Genomic DNA, 14,495 nt, shown 5'->3' with positions numbered 1-14,495 from the left:
TCTTCTTAGCTTCCATCTCTTTTCTCTTCATTGCATTTCTTCATGCCACCCTAGCTTGTCTCACATCTTTCATCTTTCTCTTGCACACTTCCACTCTATTTTCCTCTCTCCTTCTCTTCCATCTCTATATCATCCCACATCTATATGCCTTCTCTCTCATTCCTACACGTTTCTCACCCCTTGCCTCTACCAATCTTCCATTTCTGTCCCTTATCCTCCCTCCTGCCTCTTTTTTCCTCCTTCCCCAGCACCCACCCCTGCCATTTTCCTCCCTTCCTCTTCCCCCACTTCCTTGCATCCGTTCCTTCTGCCTCTTCCTCTGCCTCCCTTTCATCAATCAACCTAACTCAATGGTGGGAGTGCATTCCTCCATTGCTGCTTGCTATACACTGTCTATGTTGGCACCATGAGCTTTTTTAAACCTCGTGGGCTAGCACTTCCTGACGCATGAGATCAGCAGCCAGGAAAATACTTACAGTGCCGCATGCTGGCCATCCCATGTAGAATGATCAGCAGATGGCAGTGGAGGAATGGGCTCCCATCCATCCAGGTCCGGGAGCAAGTTCTGGAAGGGACAAAAGGCCAGACCCCTGTTCAGGTCCACTTTCCATAAGGGCTTAACGAATGTGGGTGGTTCTGATGACAGTGCAGCACTACAGGCTGGGTGGAGAGGTTTACAGTGTGCAGATCCAGTGTTGCCTCTCTTGCTGCCCTATGTGAACAACTGCTGTGTTGCGCCTCCTGCCCCTGCAATAGTGGTGGCCAATGCTGTAAGTCATGAAGGGCAGAGCCTGTGAGCTGGTGCGCACACACAGACTTTGCTGTTGCCCTTCTATTCCCATGGGTTTCCTTACTGAACAGGAACCCTATGCTTCAGAAAGGGGTGGACCTGTGAGCATGTGCTGACTTAGGTCCAGGCTCAGTGGCTGCCACCGCTGTTTTAGGGAAGGGAATGGAGGAGTAGTCTAGTGGTTAAAGCAATGGGCTATGAACCAGGGAAACCAGGGTTCAAATCCCGCTGCTGCTGCTCCTGGTGACCTTGGGCAAGTCACTTGCCTCAGGTATAAACTTAGATTGTGAGCTCTCTGCTGAAGAGGACAAACCTACTGTACCTGATTGTAATACGCTAAAAAGTGGAATATTGGAAAATGGAATAAAAGGAAGAATGGTGGTCTTCAAGGGAGAAGAATTGATGGGGGTCTACTATGGGACAGTCTGAGAGTAACAATATTTTTTTAGGCCCCTGCCTCAGTAAGAAATATTTAAAACAAAATAATCAGTTTTTCAGTCTCTTCTCCCATGCTTATCATCCTCTTTGTCCTCCTCGCCCCTCATCATTTCCTTCCCTCTGCTTTGTTTTCTTTCTCCCCTCGTCCTCCATTTTGCTCCTCCAAACTCTCCTGTATTTTTTTTTCTCTTCTTGCTTGGGAGCCACTACTGCTCTCTTTCCTGGCCCTGCATAAGTCATGGCTTGTTTTATTGGAGAGGGCATTATTTCCATCAATGAAATAAACTCTGAACACTGACGGCTGGAAAGAGGGAAGCTTCTATTCAGTGAGAAGTCCCACACGGACAGTGCACAGAGCTGCAGAGATCAACAGCATGGGGCACGGCTCGGCTCACAGCCACTTGTGTAACAATTACTATATGCTCTCTCCCTTTCCCTTTCCCCTATACCATCCCTACCACATTTATCAATGTAATAACCCCCCTTATCCTTTCTACCTCTAACAGGTTATTAAACGTCTGTCTTATGTAAGCTTGGCTCCAATGTATGCATGTGGGCTTGTGACCAAAATCTCTTTCAAGGGAACAGTGTACATTCTGGTTCAGCATTTGCCATCAACTAGTCTGCCAGTAAAAAGTCCCCTTGCAATTTTTATGTCAAGCCTGGTTGGGCCACAGTTTTTCTCCTCCTCCCCCTGCCCCAAAATGCCTGATCCACCACTTCCCTCTCCCTTCTCAACAATCCTTGATCCGGCACTGCTCCCATCTCCTTCCCCTTCCCTAAAGGCCATGGTTTGCTGCTGGCACCTCCAGGCATGTTCACCCCACTCTTTATCTCTTACCACCTACAGCTCCGGCTGCCTGCCTGACATTTTCTGTTGTTCATCTTTCTCTCACTCCTTTCTTAACCTTATGCCTCTGGCTCCTCCTCCTCTTCCTTCTATTTGGCTGTCAGGGCTTGGGGAATCTTGCCAGCCTCTATATTCCCCACACCAGCTCCTCTTAAAATTCTTCAGCTGTGGGGCTTGGGGGAATCCTGCCATCCCTAAGGCTGCAGTCACCAATTCCTCCTGTTCGTTTTTCGGCCAGCAAGGCCTGAGGAACCATGCCAGCCCCACAGACACAGCTGCTGGCCGCTCCTTTTGCTCAGCTGGCAAAGCCTGCAATCCTGTCAGTCCCTTCAATGGCACCACACCCTAGACGTTGCTACCCTGTGCAAATGCACAGGTTACACCCTCCACTAATGCTGACCCTGGTAAGGAAAGTAGAATATGTAGGTAAACAGGTTTTAACTCTGGTTCTTATTTTGTTTTGCAGGGGATTGCACGGAAAGTGACATCACTGCAAGAAATGCCTGTGTGAGTGACTCTCCCATGGGGGAATACATCCTCCATTCAGAATCCCATTTAGGGAACTCTGTGATCTAGCTTGTCCTGGGGGACATGGTAGTGTATGACTTAGCAGAAGGGTCATGAACAGGATCATTTTGGTAAAGATATTGCCTTCTCTCTTTCTCGGTATGTTCCGACATACCTTCCACCTTCAGTCCCTTCCCTTTTGTATTTTTGTTTTTTGCCCTGGTTTTCATTCGCTTGCTCTGTGTGACAGGGGACAGTTGGAGATGCTCCTGGATGCGCTCTCTCACTCTAACAAGGACCTCACTTTGACAGGTAACTCCTTCCTCTCTCTCTACCTCTTCCCTCTCTCACTAATTTCACAAATCCACAAAATCCTCCTTTTGGGAGATTCCGGGGTAAGACTGGGTGTCTTTATTCTCTTATTGTAGAATTGTACCTGTCTTGTGACCGAGTTAGTATCCCATAGTAACGTTCTATGTCATTGAATTAGACCCAGCAGATGCTGAAGGGCAAAGATTTGCCACGGGAAACGACAGTCAGATGGAAGAGCCCAGCCTGAAGCAGCAACCCGGGGTGCCCAATTTGCAACCAAGAAGGTTCCCAGGGCATAGAGTCAGGTAATGCATTCTCAAGTCATCTTCAGGGATACCAAGGATGTAATCTCAATTTCCTGGAAATTGGTTCATGAGAAGGAGATGCAAGTTTTAAAAAGGCCTTCTTTATTCAGGTTATTTCCCTTCCTTCCCCATTATTCTACCTTTCCTTGTTCCATGTTCTTTCTCCCTTCTCCCTTCATGAGAGACTCCTCAGGAAACTGGGAGACATGGGATGGGAAGCAGTGACCTATTGTGGCTTGGGAGCTGGATAAAAGACAGGAAGCAGAGAGTAAGACTAAATGGCCAGTTTTCCAAATGGACAAAGGTTGTTAGTGGAGTCCCCAGGGGGGGGGGCAGTACTGGGACCTGTGCTATTTAGCATATTCATAAATGATCTGGAGAAAGGAATGACCACATTTTGCAGATGACACAAAATTGTGTTGAATCGTTAAAAGGGCAGCAGATTGTGAATGAACTGCAAAACAGCTTCTGAGACTAGGAGGCTGGGCTTCGAAATGACAAATACGATTTAATGTGGACAAGTGCAAGTAATGCAGATTGAGAAAAATAATCCCAACCACAGGTACACAATGTTGGGTTCCATGTTAGGAGTCACCACCTCTGAGTTCTTGTGGACAATTCCTTGAAATCTTTGGCTCAGTGTGCGATGGCGGTCAAAAAGACAAAGAGAATGTTAGGAATTCTATTTGTCTGCACACAATACTTATGGTGCTATCACTCCATGAGTATTGTGTGCAGTACTGAACATAAGAAAATGCCATACTGGGTCAGACCAAGGGTCCATCAAGCCCAGCATCCTGTTTCCAACAGTGGCCAATCCAGGCCATAAGAACCTGGCAAGTACCCAAAAACTAAGTCTATTCCATGTAACCATTGCTAATGGCAGTGGCTATTCTCTAAGTGAACTTAATAGCAGGTAATGGACTTCTCCTCCAAGAACTTATCCAATCCTTTTTTAAACACAGCTATACTAACTGCACGAACCACATTCTCTGGCAACAAATTCCAGAGTTTAATTGTGCGTTGAGTAAAAAAGAACTTTCTCCGATTAGTTTTAAATGTGCCCCATGCTAACTTCATGGAGTGTCCCCTAGTCTTTCTACTATCCAAAAGAGTAAATAACCGATTCACATCTACCCGTTCTAGACCTCTCATGATTTTAAACACCTCTATCATATCCCCCCTCAGTCGTCTCTTCTCCAAGCTGAAAAGTCCTAACCTCTTTAGTCTTTCCTCATAGGGGAGTTGTTCCATTCCCCTTATCATTTTGGTAGCCCTTCTCTGTACCTTCTCCATCGCAATTATATATTACTGGCTGCCCCTTCTCAAAAAAAAGGATATAGTGGAATTAGAAAAGGTACAAGAAACGGGCAACCAAAATGATCCAAGGGGATGGAACGATTCTGCTATGAAAGAAAGGCTTAAAGACATTTGGGCTCATCAGTTTGGAGAAGAGATGGCTGAGGGGAGATACTGTATGATAGAGGTCTATAAAATAATGAGTGGAGTGGTACAGGTAAGCGTGAATCAGTTGTTCATGCTCTCAAAAAATTAAAAAACTAGGGGACATACAGTGAAGTTACTAGGTAATACATTTAAGACATAGAAAATATTTTTTTTCTACTCAATGCATAATTAAACTCTGGAATTCATTGCTGAAGGATGTGATAAAAACTGTAAGTGTAGCTAGGTTTAGAAAAGGTTTGGATAAGTTCCTGGAAAAAAAAGTCTATAAACCATTATTAAGGTGGACTTGGGAAAATCCGCTACTTATGCCTGGCAGAAGTACCATGGAATCTATTCACCTTTTGGGATCTTGCAGGTACTTGTGACTTGGATTGGCCACTGTTGGAAACAGGATACTGGACTTGATGAACCTTTGGTCTGACCCAGTATGGCAAATCTTATATTATTAATTCTGTTTTAATGAACAACTATTGTCTTTGATTATTTTGTGGGAGGTTATGCAATTTAGTAGAGATGAGGAAAGGAGGAAGGGTTGTATCATGACATAACTGTATGGGATAGGATGTGGTCGATGACTGTTGGTTAGGTGGTCATCTATGCTGATGTTATTGTTATTGATTTAAGCTGGTACATGTTATGTTGGTGGTTTTTTTATGTTTTGATTATGGCTTATGTTATTGATGTATTTTTTTTGTTTATTTTACTTTATTCACAACCTTGGGTGACCTTCAGGGGCCAGGAAGGCAATTAATATGAATTTATAAATAAATATATAACACCACATACTGGATCTTTAGGTTCTGGTTCTGCCAAAGCAACACTCAAACCCTTCCACAGGGACTTAATCATTTTCCCTGTTTTTCGAGTATTTGTGAAGAACCCAAACATAATCTACTAAATCCTGCCCACCGTTTCTTTGTTTTTTGAGAGGTTTTTTTAATTAAAACTTTATTGAATTTTCAAAGAAACCATAACACAGTGCAAAGACGTCACCATACTTACATTACTGAGAGACACATGATGAGCAGATGATGGAACAAGCACTGTACTCCATTCCCCACCCATCCCCTCCTAGAGAGTTCTTATATCAACAAAAATTATTATTACACAATTTTAGCATGAATAAAATGCAGTAAAAGGTAAAAGATGTAAACAAAGATAAAAATCATGGGTCAACGTACAGTATTTACCACTCCCAATACTCAGCAAACACAAGGCTCAAAACAGCTCCCACAAGGAGCTCGATTTAACTAAGTCAACATTATCATAGACACCCCTCAAGAATACTGAGTTATAAAGGGCTTCTGGGTTGAGTAAGCTATATCAGAAAGTAATAAGGATAAGCCAGCAGTTGAAAATATCTTCTGATTTTAGGTCTCTTGAAGCTGGACAACAGATACAAAGAAAGGATGTCAGTCGGATGCTGCTGCTTCAGAGAGCTCTCCCCACCGATGTAAGCTTTCTGTGGGTTTCTCTGAATCTGTACATCCTCAGGCAATGAGATCAGAACGCTCCTCTAGCAGGCCAGCACTGTGTTCTACATCATAGGATAGGGAACTGGGTTTGGGTTTCTTGTCTGGTTGGGTGTGGAACTGATGTGCTCAAGCTCTGGAGATACAGAGGTGATCCCTTTTCACCCAGGCAATCTGATTTTTATTATGGATTTTATATTTGTCATTATAATTTATTGAATTCTGCTTGTTTAATACTGGATTCACTGTAAGTCACTTTGAGAAGTCTTTTGATGGAAAAGGCAGGGCGTAAAATGAAATGGAAATGCTGAAGACATGGAAGGAGAAAATAAGAGGGAAATGTGAATCACAAAATCTAAATGAAAAAAAAAAAGAAGGCACCTTAAAGCAGCAGTACCTGCAAAAAAAAAAAAAAATGTGGCTAATACAGTTGGCATTTCAAGCACACACAATTATTCATTCTGTTGCTGATAGTCAGCTGGCCAGATATTCAGCCTGAATAGCGTTGGACTGAATATCTGGTCTAAAATGAACCGGGCAAAGTTTTCTGGCTAACTTTAGGCCTGCTGTTTGGCTAAGCAGACAGGACTGTTGCAATGGGTAGACAAGAAGGGTGACCACCCCAGCATGAAGCCAGGTGGGGGCTGTCCCATCGCTTTGTGTCTGTAAGCACATGAGCCTGCAAACAACCCTTGTCTTGGGGGGGGAGTCTGTTGTCCCTGTTATTCGGGTAACTTTGGCTGGCCGGTCCTCAATATCTGTGCCATCCCAGGCGAAACCACGCCCTGAGCACCACCTTTTTTTTTTTTAAGGCGGTTAAATTTGGTGTGGGCAGGGAACCCCAGGCAAATCTTCAGCCTTAGGCCGCCCTTTCGCCCCACCCAGTGGGTTTCAAGACCCCAGACCACATCCTTCCCCTCCCCCCCCCTTAGATTTTAATAATTAAACTCAATAATCATGATGACACCACCACTCCTAGAAGAATTCTGTAAAAACACATGGGGAGGGGGGCGACAATTTTCAGAAGCCATTTATGCAGGGAAATAATTGATTCACCCGGGTAAAAGGGCTCTTGGAAAGCTGCCTACTCTAAAAGTGCTTAAAATTGCACATGGTTCAAAGGGAAAGTTTACTCACGCGTTGCCTGTCAGAAGTATTGCAGGTGGATGTGCCTGCTTTGAAAATTGCCTGCATACTTTTAAATATTAGGAAATCCTGTGCAGCAGCCTGGGGAGCCAGGGTACGTGGTGGGTAAAGTTGCTTGGATAACTTTACTCATATATTCGGTGAAATGCAGCTGGTGGTTCTGCATTCCAGATCCAGTCCAGGTTATCCGGCTAACTTTAGGCCTGCTCTCAGCATGACCAAACGTATCCAGGTAATGCTGAATATCGGTATTAGCTGGATAAGTTAGCCCTACCCTGGAATACCTCCAGTTTATCTGGGGACATTTTATCCAGCCAACACCTGACCTGGACAAATCCGTGGTGGTCAGTGAAGTAGGAAATTCAAATCCTCCGGTTTAGTTTGTCTCGCTAATTCTGAACTTAGTTGGACAAACTGCTTTAAATAAGGACCTCTGAAAATAGGACAGGAAGGAATGTGGAAACAATGGGAGGGGCTGAATTAAGTGTCAGAGTGGATAATTCTTTGCTCTGCAGTGTTCTAGGATCTTTCCTCCCCTCCTGTCCCTGAATAATAGGAAGGGAGAGGCTTGATTAGAGAGCAGAGGGGTTCTTTTTTGCTTTGCTCTGTGCACTGTCTGCTCCAAGCTCACCCCTTTCCTCCTCCTTCCCTGAAACCTGCCTAGGAGGGGAGGGGCTGGAGCAGGAAGCAGAAGACTATTCCCTGCTGCTGTCAATAAAGTCATCAGGGCAGAGCTTTATGTGCTCATACATAGCAAAGTCACTAGTGCTGCCCCCAAAACTGTTGCACTTTAATCTGCCTACTGGAAGGGCTGGCCCTGTGTGTGGCTGCAGTGGCATACCTAAAGTATTTGGCACCCCACCGCAATATATAATTCTTGTCTTTCCCTGTCTCTTTCCTTCCCAGTTTCAACAACCTTGTTATATTGTAACTTTTTACTTCCTCGACACTGGTTAAAAGAAAGTTATTGCACCCCTTGTTATATGTAAACCGGCATGATATGATTGTATCATGAATGCCGGTATAGAAAAGCTTTAAATAAATAAATAATATATAATTTTAAAATTTCCTAAACCGATAAAATATTTCAAGACAGCAGACACATCAAATAACACCCAATAACTAATACGGATCTAAAAAATCTCCCGCTTTCCATATCTGTCATCCTAAGATTGTTGTAGACTGGGGGCATGCATGCGCATGCACACACACACACACAAATATGCTCCCTCTCTCTCATACATTCTTGGTGAGAGACAGACATACAGGTTTCCTCAGTGTCACACACACACTCATTCACACACACTCTCTCTCTCTCTCACACACACACACACACACACATTTTGGAGCTCTTCTTTGGCTGCTGACCTCACAGCAAGCCTCGTCTTCTGCCATTGGCTCCAGGAAATGCTGCAGAGCCTCTTCTTCTGCTGCTGGGAGCATGCCGGCAGCACCACAAGGCCCTCTTCTTCCACAGAACCTCACTTCTGCTGGCAGGGAGTGGGAACCCCACCAGCACGTCACTTTTCTGCGTTGCTGCAGGATCTTCCTGCTGGCGGCAATGGCACCCCCTCCCCCTGTAGTCACCTGGGGCAGACAGCCCCCCCTCGCCCCCTCTTAGTACGCCACTGTGTGGCTGTGATTTGCTAGGACAAAATGTAGCTAGTCAACAATGGGGGGTGGGGATATTTAAATAGCAAGGTTTATCCTGCTAACTCCCAATGTTAGCCAGGTTTCCGAGGTTTTCTTAGAATATAAGAACATGCCATACTGGGTCAGACCGAGGGTCCATCAAGCCCAGTATCCTGTTTCCAACAGTGGCCAATCCAAGTCACAAGTAACTGGCAAGTACCCAAACATTAAATGAAAAGATCCCAAGCTCTACTAATCCTTATTGATAGCAGTTTATGGGCTTCTGCTCTAGGAAATAATCCAAACCTTTTTGAAACCCATTTAAAAAAGGTTTGGATATCTTCTCAGTCTTGAAGAGAGATCACAGGTTGAAGTTTCTGAAAGCTCATCCTGCTTAGCCCCCTGAACAATAGGACTGTAAGCAAATCAGAGTACTGCTTTGCAGATTCTCCTGGTAAATATATACAGGTAGTGCATTAGGATGGAGGTGGTCCAGAGAAGGATGACTAAAATGGTGCGGGGTCGTATGGGAAGACCTATGAGGAGAGGCTGAAAGATAGGAATATGTATACCCTGGAAGAGAGGAAGTGCAGGGGAGATAGGATACAGACCTTCAGATGCCTGAAAGGTTTCAATGATGCACGAAATTCAAACCTTTCCCATTGGAAAGAAATCAGTAGAACTAGGGGTCAAGAAACGAAACTCCAGGGGGGATGACTCATAACTAATGTCAGGAAATATTTCTTCACAAAGAGGGTGGTGGATGCCTGGAAAACCCTCCCGGAGGAGGTGGTGAAGACGAAAACAATGAAATAATTCAAAGGGGCATGGGATAAACATTATGGATCCCTAAAGGCTAGAGGATGGAAATGAAGAAAAGAGTGCATGGGGGGGTAACTTGCTAGTGCAGCACTTACTACCCTTAGCAGAAGGCATGGAGATTACTACCCTTAACCAATAAGCCTTGATGCTTTTGATGCAACTGCAACATCGCTCTCCACTTTGATGGCAGGGGGAAAAGGGGAATTGGAGTCAGACAGCAACCAACGAGGGCTGGGGTACTGATAGGCATGGGGGTAACCTGCACAGAGCGGCAGTTACTACCCTTAACAGAAGGCATGGGATTACCATCCATAACCAATAAGCCTGGATGCTTTAGATGCAACTGCAACATTGCTCTCCGCTTCGATGGTGAGGGGAAGGGCAATTGGATTCAGTCGACAACCAACATAGGCCCTGACTTTTACAGTCTGGTGTACTGATATGCAGAAATATGGGGAAAACACAGGACTGCTTCTACAGGATAGTCCATAAGCAAAGCAGGTCAAGCAGCACTGGAATTTTCAAGAAGGCTCATCACCCAGTAAAAATGTTGCTAGCAGAAATGTTTTATGGGTTATCATAAAGCCTGGGGATAACTGCATGGAACAGCAGTTACTATCCTTAAGAGAAACATGGTGCTAACCTGCATGGTACAACAGATACTATCATAAGAAGCTTGCTGGGCAGACTGGATGGACCATTTGGATGAAGGTAGCTTGCACAGCTGAGGAGAAAAATCAGGCAAATTGAGAAACAAAAGAAATAATGATGACATAAGGTGCACACATTTTATTTAAAAAAAAAAGACAAAAGACCTATTTACAAGACCAAAAATGAAAATGAGCCATAACACAGGCAAAAACCTACTTAGTAATGCTTTACAGAGACGATAAAACCTTTTTCAGAGTTACTGCTATTATACTTACTTATTCACTAAAGCATTTCCCTGAATGAAACTGATAAACACCAATAAACAATGTCAGGATATTTAAAAAAAAAAAAAAAATCAGGTTGCAAAAGCGTGCAAATGTGAAAGACTCATCGCATTTGAAAAATGTTAAATCGTGCAGACGTCATCACTAATGCCCACAGGGAGCCATAGCCGCTTAGAATGATTGGAACACCGTGTGGTCCTTATCTATCACATCAGGGTGATAAGGAGAGGAGGACTGTTAGCTATTAAAGGGCCAAGCACTCTCAGAGCTGCTTCGTCGCTCACCCCAAAACGCTGCACATGCCATCTGAAAAGTGGAGGAACGAGTATTGGGCCCATGTGGACATAATCCCAGGCTGTCTGCATCAGGGAAATCCACTACAGATTAATTATGGACATATACTGGGTCACAGCCTCAGACTTGCTAACGGCGGCCATATTTGTCTTTGGTTCGTGTTGGTACTGAGCGCCCGTAGCTATTGAAAAAAGAAATAGAACACATACTTTTTCCAGTAATCAGCAAAGGTAATTGCTGCTTTTCCTGAAGGGTTCCATTTTAGGATTGACTTTTTATAGCTGTTTAGATTTTGCATTTGGGGAAACCTCGCCCTGTAAAGCTGACCATTAAGTCACCAGCTATCATTCCTTTTTATCTAAAAAACGTATTGCTGCTAAGTTTTTAATGGAACGAAGCCTGGATGCCCACCCCTAGCAATGAAAATTAAACAGCATGAAACTTAACCTTAGCAAACCTCAGGATCCTGGGAGTGGAGGAGAAAACCAGTGATTAGAGCAGCCGACTATGAACCAGGCTTCAAATCCCACTGTTGCTGCTTTTCACCTTGGCCAAATCACTTCAGCCTCCATTGCCTCAGGAATAAACTTAGGGGGGGGGGGGTTTCACTTATTAAGCTGCAAAGAGGGTGTAGCGCATGGAAAAAAATTACTGCGCAATATAACCCATTAATTTGGGCCAAAACACGCCCTTATTACAATGAGCTGGTTTACATGCCAGAATTTAAATGCATAAATTTTACAAATGCATGCAAAGCAGCTAATGCATAGGTAATCCTATGCAAATAAAATAATGCATTTGGCTAAAGCCACGTTATTTTCCAAACAGCTAACTACCAATCAAAAGCTGTAGCTGGCTGCTCAATTAATCCACACGCAGGTAGCAGCAGCCCGCTGCCATTACACATTACCTGATTGTTTTCTCTGTCGGAGTTTTCTTCGCTGGGCGGAGGAGACGCTGCCTGCCTGAATTGCTGCATTACTTCCGGACTCTGACGTTGGGGGGCGGAGCCTCAAGACGCCTATAACATCGGCGACCCGACTGAAGAGAGTTGCTGCTCAATTAATCCACACGCAGGTAGCAGCAGCCCGCTGCCATTACACATTACCTGATTGTTTTCTCTGTCGGAGCTTTCTTCGCTGGGTGGAGGAGACGCTGCCTGCCTGAATTGCTGCATTACTTCCGGACTCTGACGTTGGGGGGCGGAGCCTCAAGACGCCTATAACATCGGCGACCCGACTGAAGAGAGTTGCTGCTCAATTAATCCACACGCAGGTAGCAGCAGCCCGCTGCCATTACACATTACCTGATTGTTTTCTCTGTCGGAGTTTTCTTCGCTGGGCGGAGGAGACGCTGCCTGCCTGAATTGCTGCATTACTTCCGGACTCTGACGTTGGGGGGGCGGAGCCTCAAGACGCCTATAACATCGGCGACCCGACTGAAGAGAGTTGCTGCTCAATTAATCCACACGCAGGTAGCAGCAGCCCGCTGTCATTACACATTACCTGATTGTTTTCTCTGTCGGAGTTTTCTTCGCTGGGCGGAGGAGACGCTGCCTGCCTGAATTGCTGCATTACTTCCGGACTCTGACGTTGGGGGGCGGAGCCTCAAGACGCCTATAACATCGGTGACCCGACTGAAGAGAGTTGCTGCTCAATTAATCCACACGCAGGTAGCAGCAGCCCGCTGCCATTACACATTACCTGATTGTTTTCTCTGTCGGAGTTTTCTTCGCTGGGCGGAGGAGACGCTGCCTGCCTGAATTGCTGCATTACTTCCGGACTCTGACGTTGGGGGGTGGAGCCTCAAGACGCCTATAACATCGGCGTCCTAACGGCGCATCCGCCGTCGGCGCTCCGCCAAAGACGCGCGCCTAAGAGGCGCGCGGCTTTGCCGGGCTTCGCCGGGATTCGTCGAGAGACGAGACCTGGAGATCTAAAGGAAAATTAGTTTCTTACCTGATAATTTTCGTTCCTGTAGTACCAAGGATCAGTCCAGGACACCTGGGTTGTGACTCCGCACCAGTAGATGGAGACAGACTAAAACTTGTGGGCGGAGCCATATATGCCCCTGTGCCAGTCACAGCCCCTCAGTCTTACGGAATGTCAAAGTAGAACACAACCAGAGAAGTAAACAAAACTAGATACCGCTAACTAACGGGGAAAGAAACACCCCTTCTGAAAACGGACTCTCCAACCGAGAGAGCGAACAAGCGGAACAGAGCAAATCAAAACACAGAGCGGACTCTCCATTACTTCAGCGCAGCACTGCGGGCGGGATCCTGGACTGATCCTTGGTACTACAGGAACGAAAATTATCAGGTAAGAAACTAATTTTCCTTTCCCTGTACGTACCAGGATCAGTCCAGGACACCTGGGATGTACCAGAGCAACCTACTGAGGGTGGGAAGCAGAGAGTCCCGCTCGGAGTACCCTCTCTCCAAAACCCCCAGAATCGGTAGCCCGGACATCCAGCCGGTAATGCCGGACAAAAGTATGCAACGACTTCCAGGTGGCCGCCCTGCAAATCTCTTGAGGCGACACCTGAGAAGCTTCCGCCCAAGACGCTGCTTGAGAGCGAGTCGAGTGAGCTCGCAGCCCCACGGGAAGAGGTTTTCCCCGCACCAAGTATGCCGAACCAATGGCCTCCTTGAGCCAACGAGCGATAGTTGTTCGGGACGCTGCAGCTCCTTTCTTTGGTCCAGAGAACAGGACAAACAGATGATCCGTGACCCGAAACGGATTAGTGACCTCCAGATATCGGAGAAGGGATCTCCGCACGTCAAGCTTCCGTAACTCCCTCTCTTCGGTAGCAGAGGAGTCTCCGCACGCAAAAGCGGGCAACTCCACCGATTGATTCACGTGGAACGACGAGACCACTTTCGGAAGAAAGGAAGGAACCGTCCGTAAGGAAACCCCCGAATCGGAGATACGCAAGAAAGGTTCCCTACAGGACAGGGCCTGTAACTCGGAAACACGCCGTGCCGAGGCAATTGCCACCAAGAAAGCCGTTTTTAAAGTGAGATCCTTAAGAGTTGCGCGTTTCAAGGGCTCAAACGGCGCCGTGCATAGAGCGGAGAGAACCCAATTGAGGTTCCAAGCCGGATAAGGAAGACGTAACGGGGGGCGAAGGTGCTTAGCCCCCCGAAGGAAACGAGCAATATCCGGGTGAAGCGCCAGAGACTTACCTCGCAAACACCCAAGCGCCGCCACTTGGACCCGTAGGGAACTGCACGCCAGACCTTTGGCCAGACCCGCCTGGAGGAACGCTAGAACATCAGAGATGGAAGCCGAAGTGGGGTCCACCCCTCGCTGCACGCACCAGTCCTCAAAGACTACCCAGACACGGACGTAAGCCAAAGACGTTGATTGCTTCCTGGAACGCAGTAGCGTGGCCACCACCGCATCTGAATAACCTTTTCTCTTCAGTCGATTCCTCTCAAAAGCCATGCCGCGAGACAGAAGTGATCCGCCTCCTCCAAACAGACGGGGCCCTGATGGAGTAGGGCCACCATTCCCTGGAACC

The 14,495-nt window shown here is 46.1% G+C and overlaps 2 protein-coding genes across 3 annotated transcripts in view; one reads left to right on the top strand and one right to left on the bottom strand.

The window, feature by feature from the left end:
* The window catches only part of TMEM216 (transmembrane protein 216), a 59,235-nt gene that overhangs the window by 8,912 nt on the left and 35,828 nt on the right, over positions 1-14,495 (bottom strand). The gene's annotated exons all lie outside the window — the stretch shown is intronic.
* LOC115079545 overlaps positions 1-14,495 on the top strand; it is a 67,784-nt gene that overhangs the window by 42,061 nt on the left and 11,228 nt on the right. The window contains exons 13-16 of the mRNA XM_029583187.1: positions 2,545-2,585; positions 2,836-2,897; positions 3,076-3,202; positions 6,044-6,122. Coding sequence (XP_029439047.1) covers positions 2,545-2,585; positions 2,836-2,897; positions 3,076-3,202; positions 6,044-6,122 — 309 coding nt within the window. The remainder of the gene's footprint in view (positions 1-2,544; positions 2,586-2,835; positions 2,898-3,075; positions 3,203-6,043; positions 6,123-14,495) is intronic.

Source organism: Rhinatrema bivittatum, chromosome 17, assembly GCF_901001135.1.
Source record: "Rhinatrema bivittatum chromosome 17, aRhiBiv1.1, whole genome shotgun sequence".
Taxonomy (NCBI): Eukaryota; Metazoa; Chordata; class Amphibia; order Gymnophiona; family Rhinatrematidae; genus Rhinatrema; species Rhinatrema bivittatum.
The sequence above is the reverse complement of the archived record's forward strand: the minus strand, read 5'-3'. Positions and strand labels throughout refer to the sequence as shown.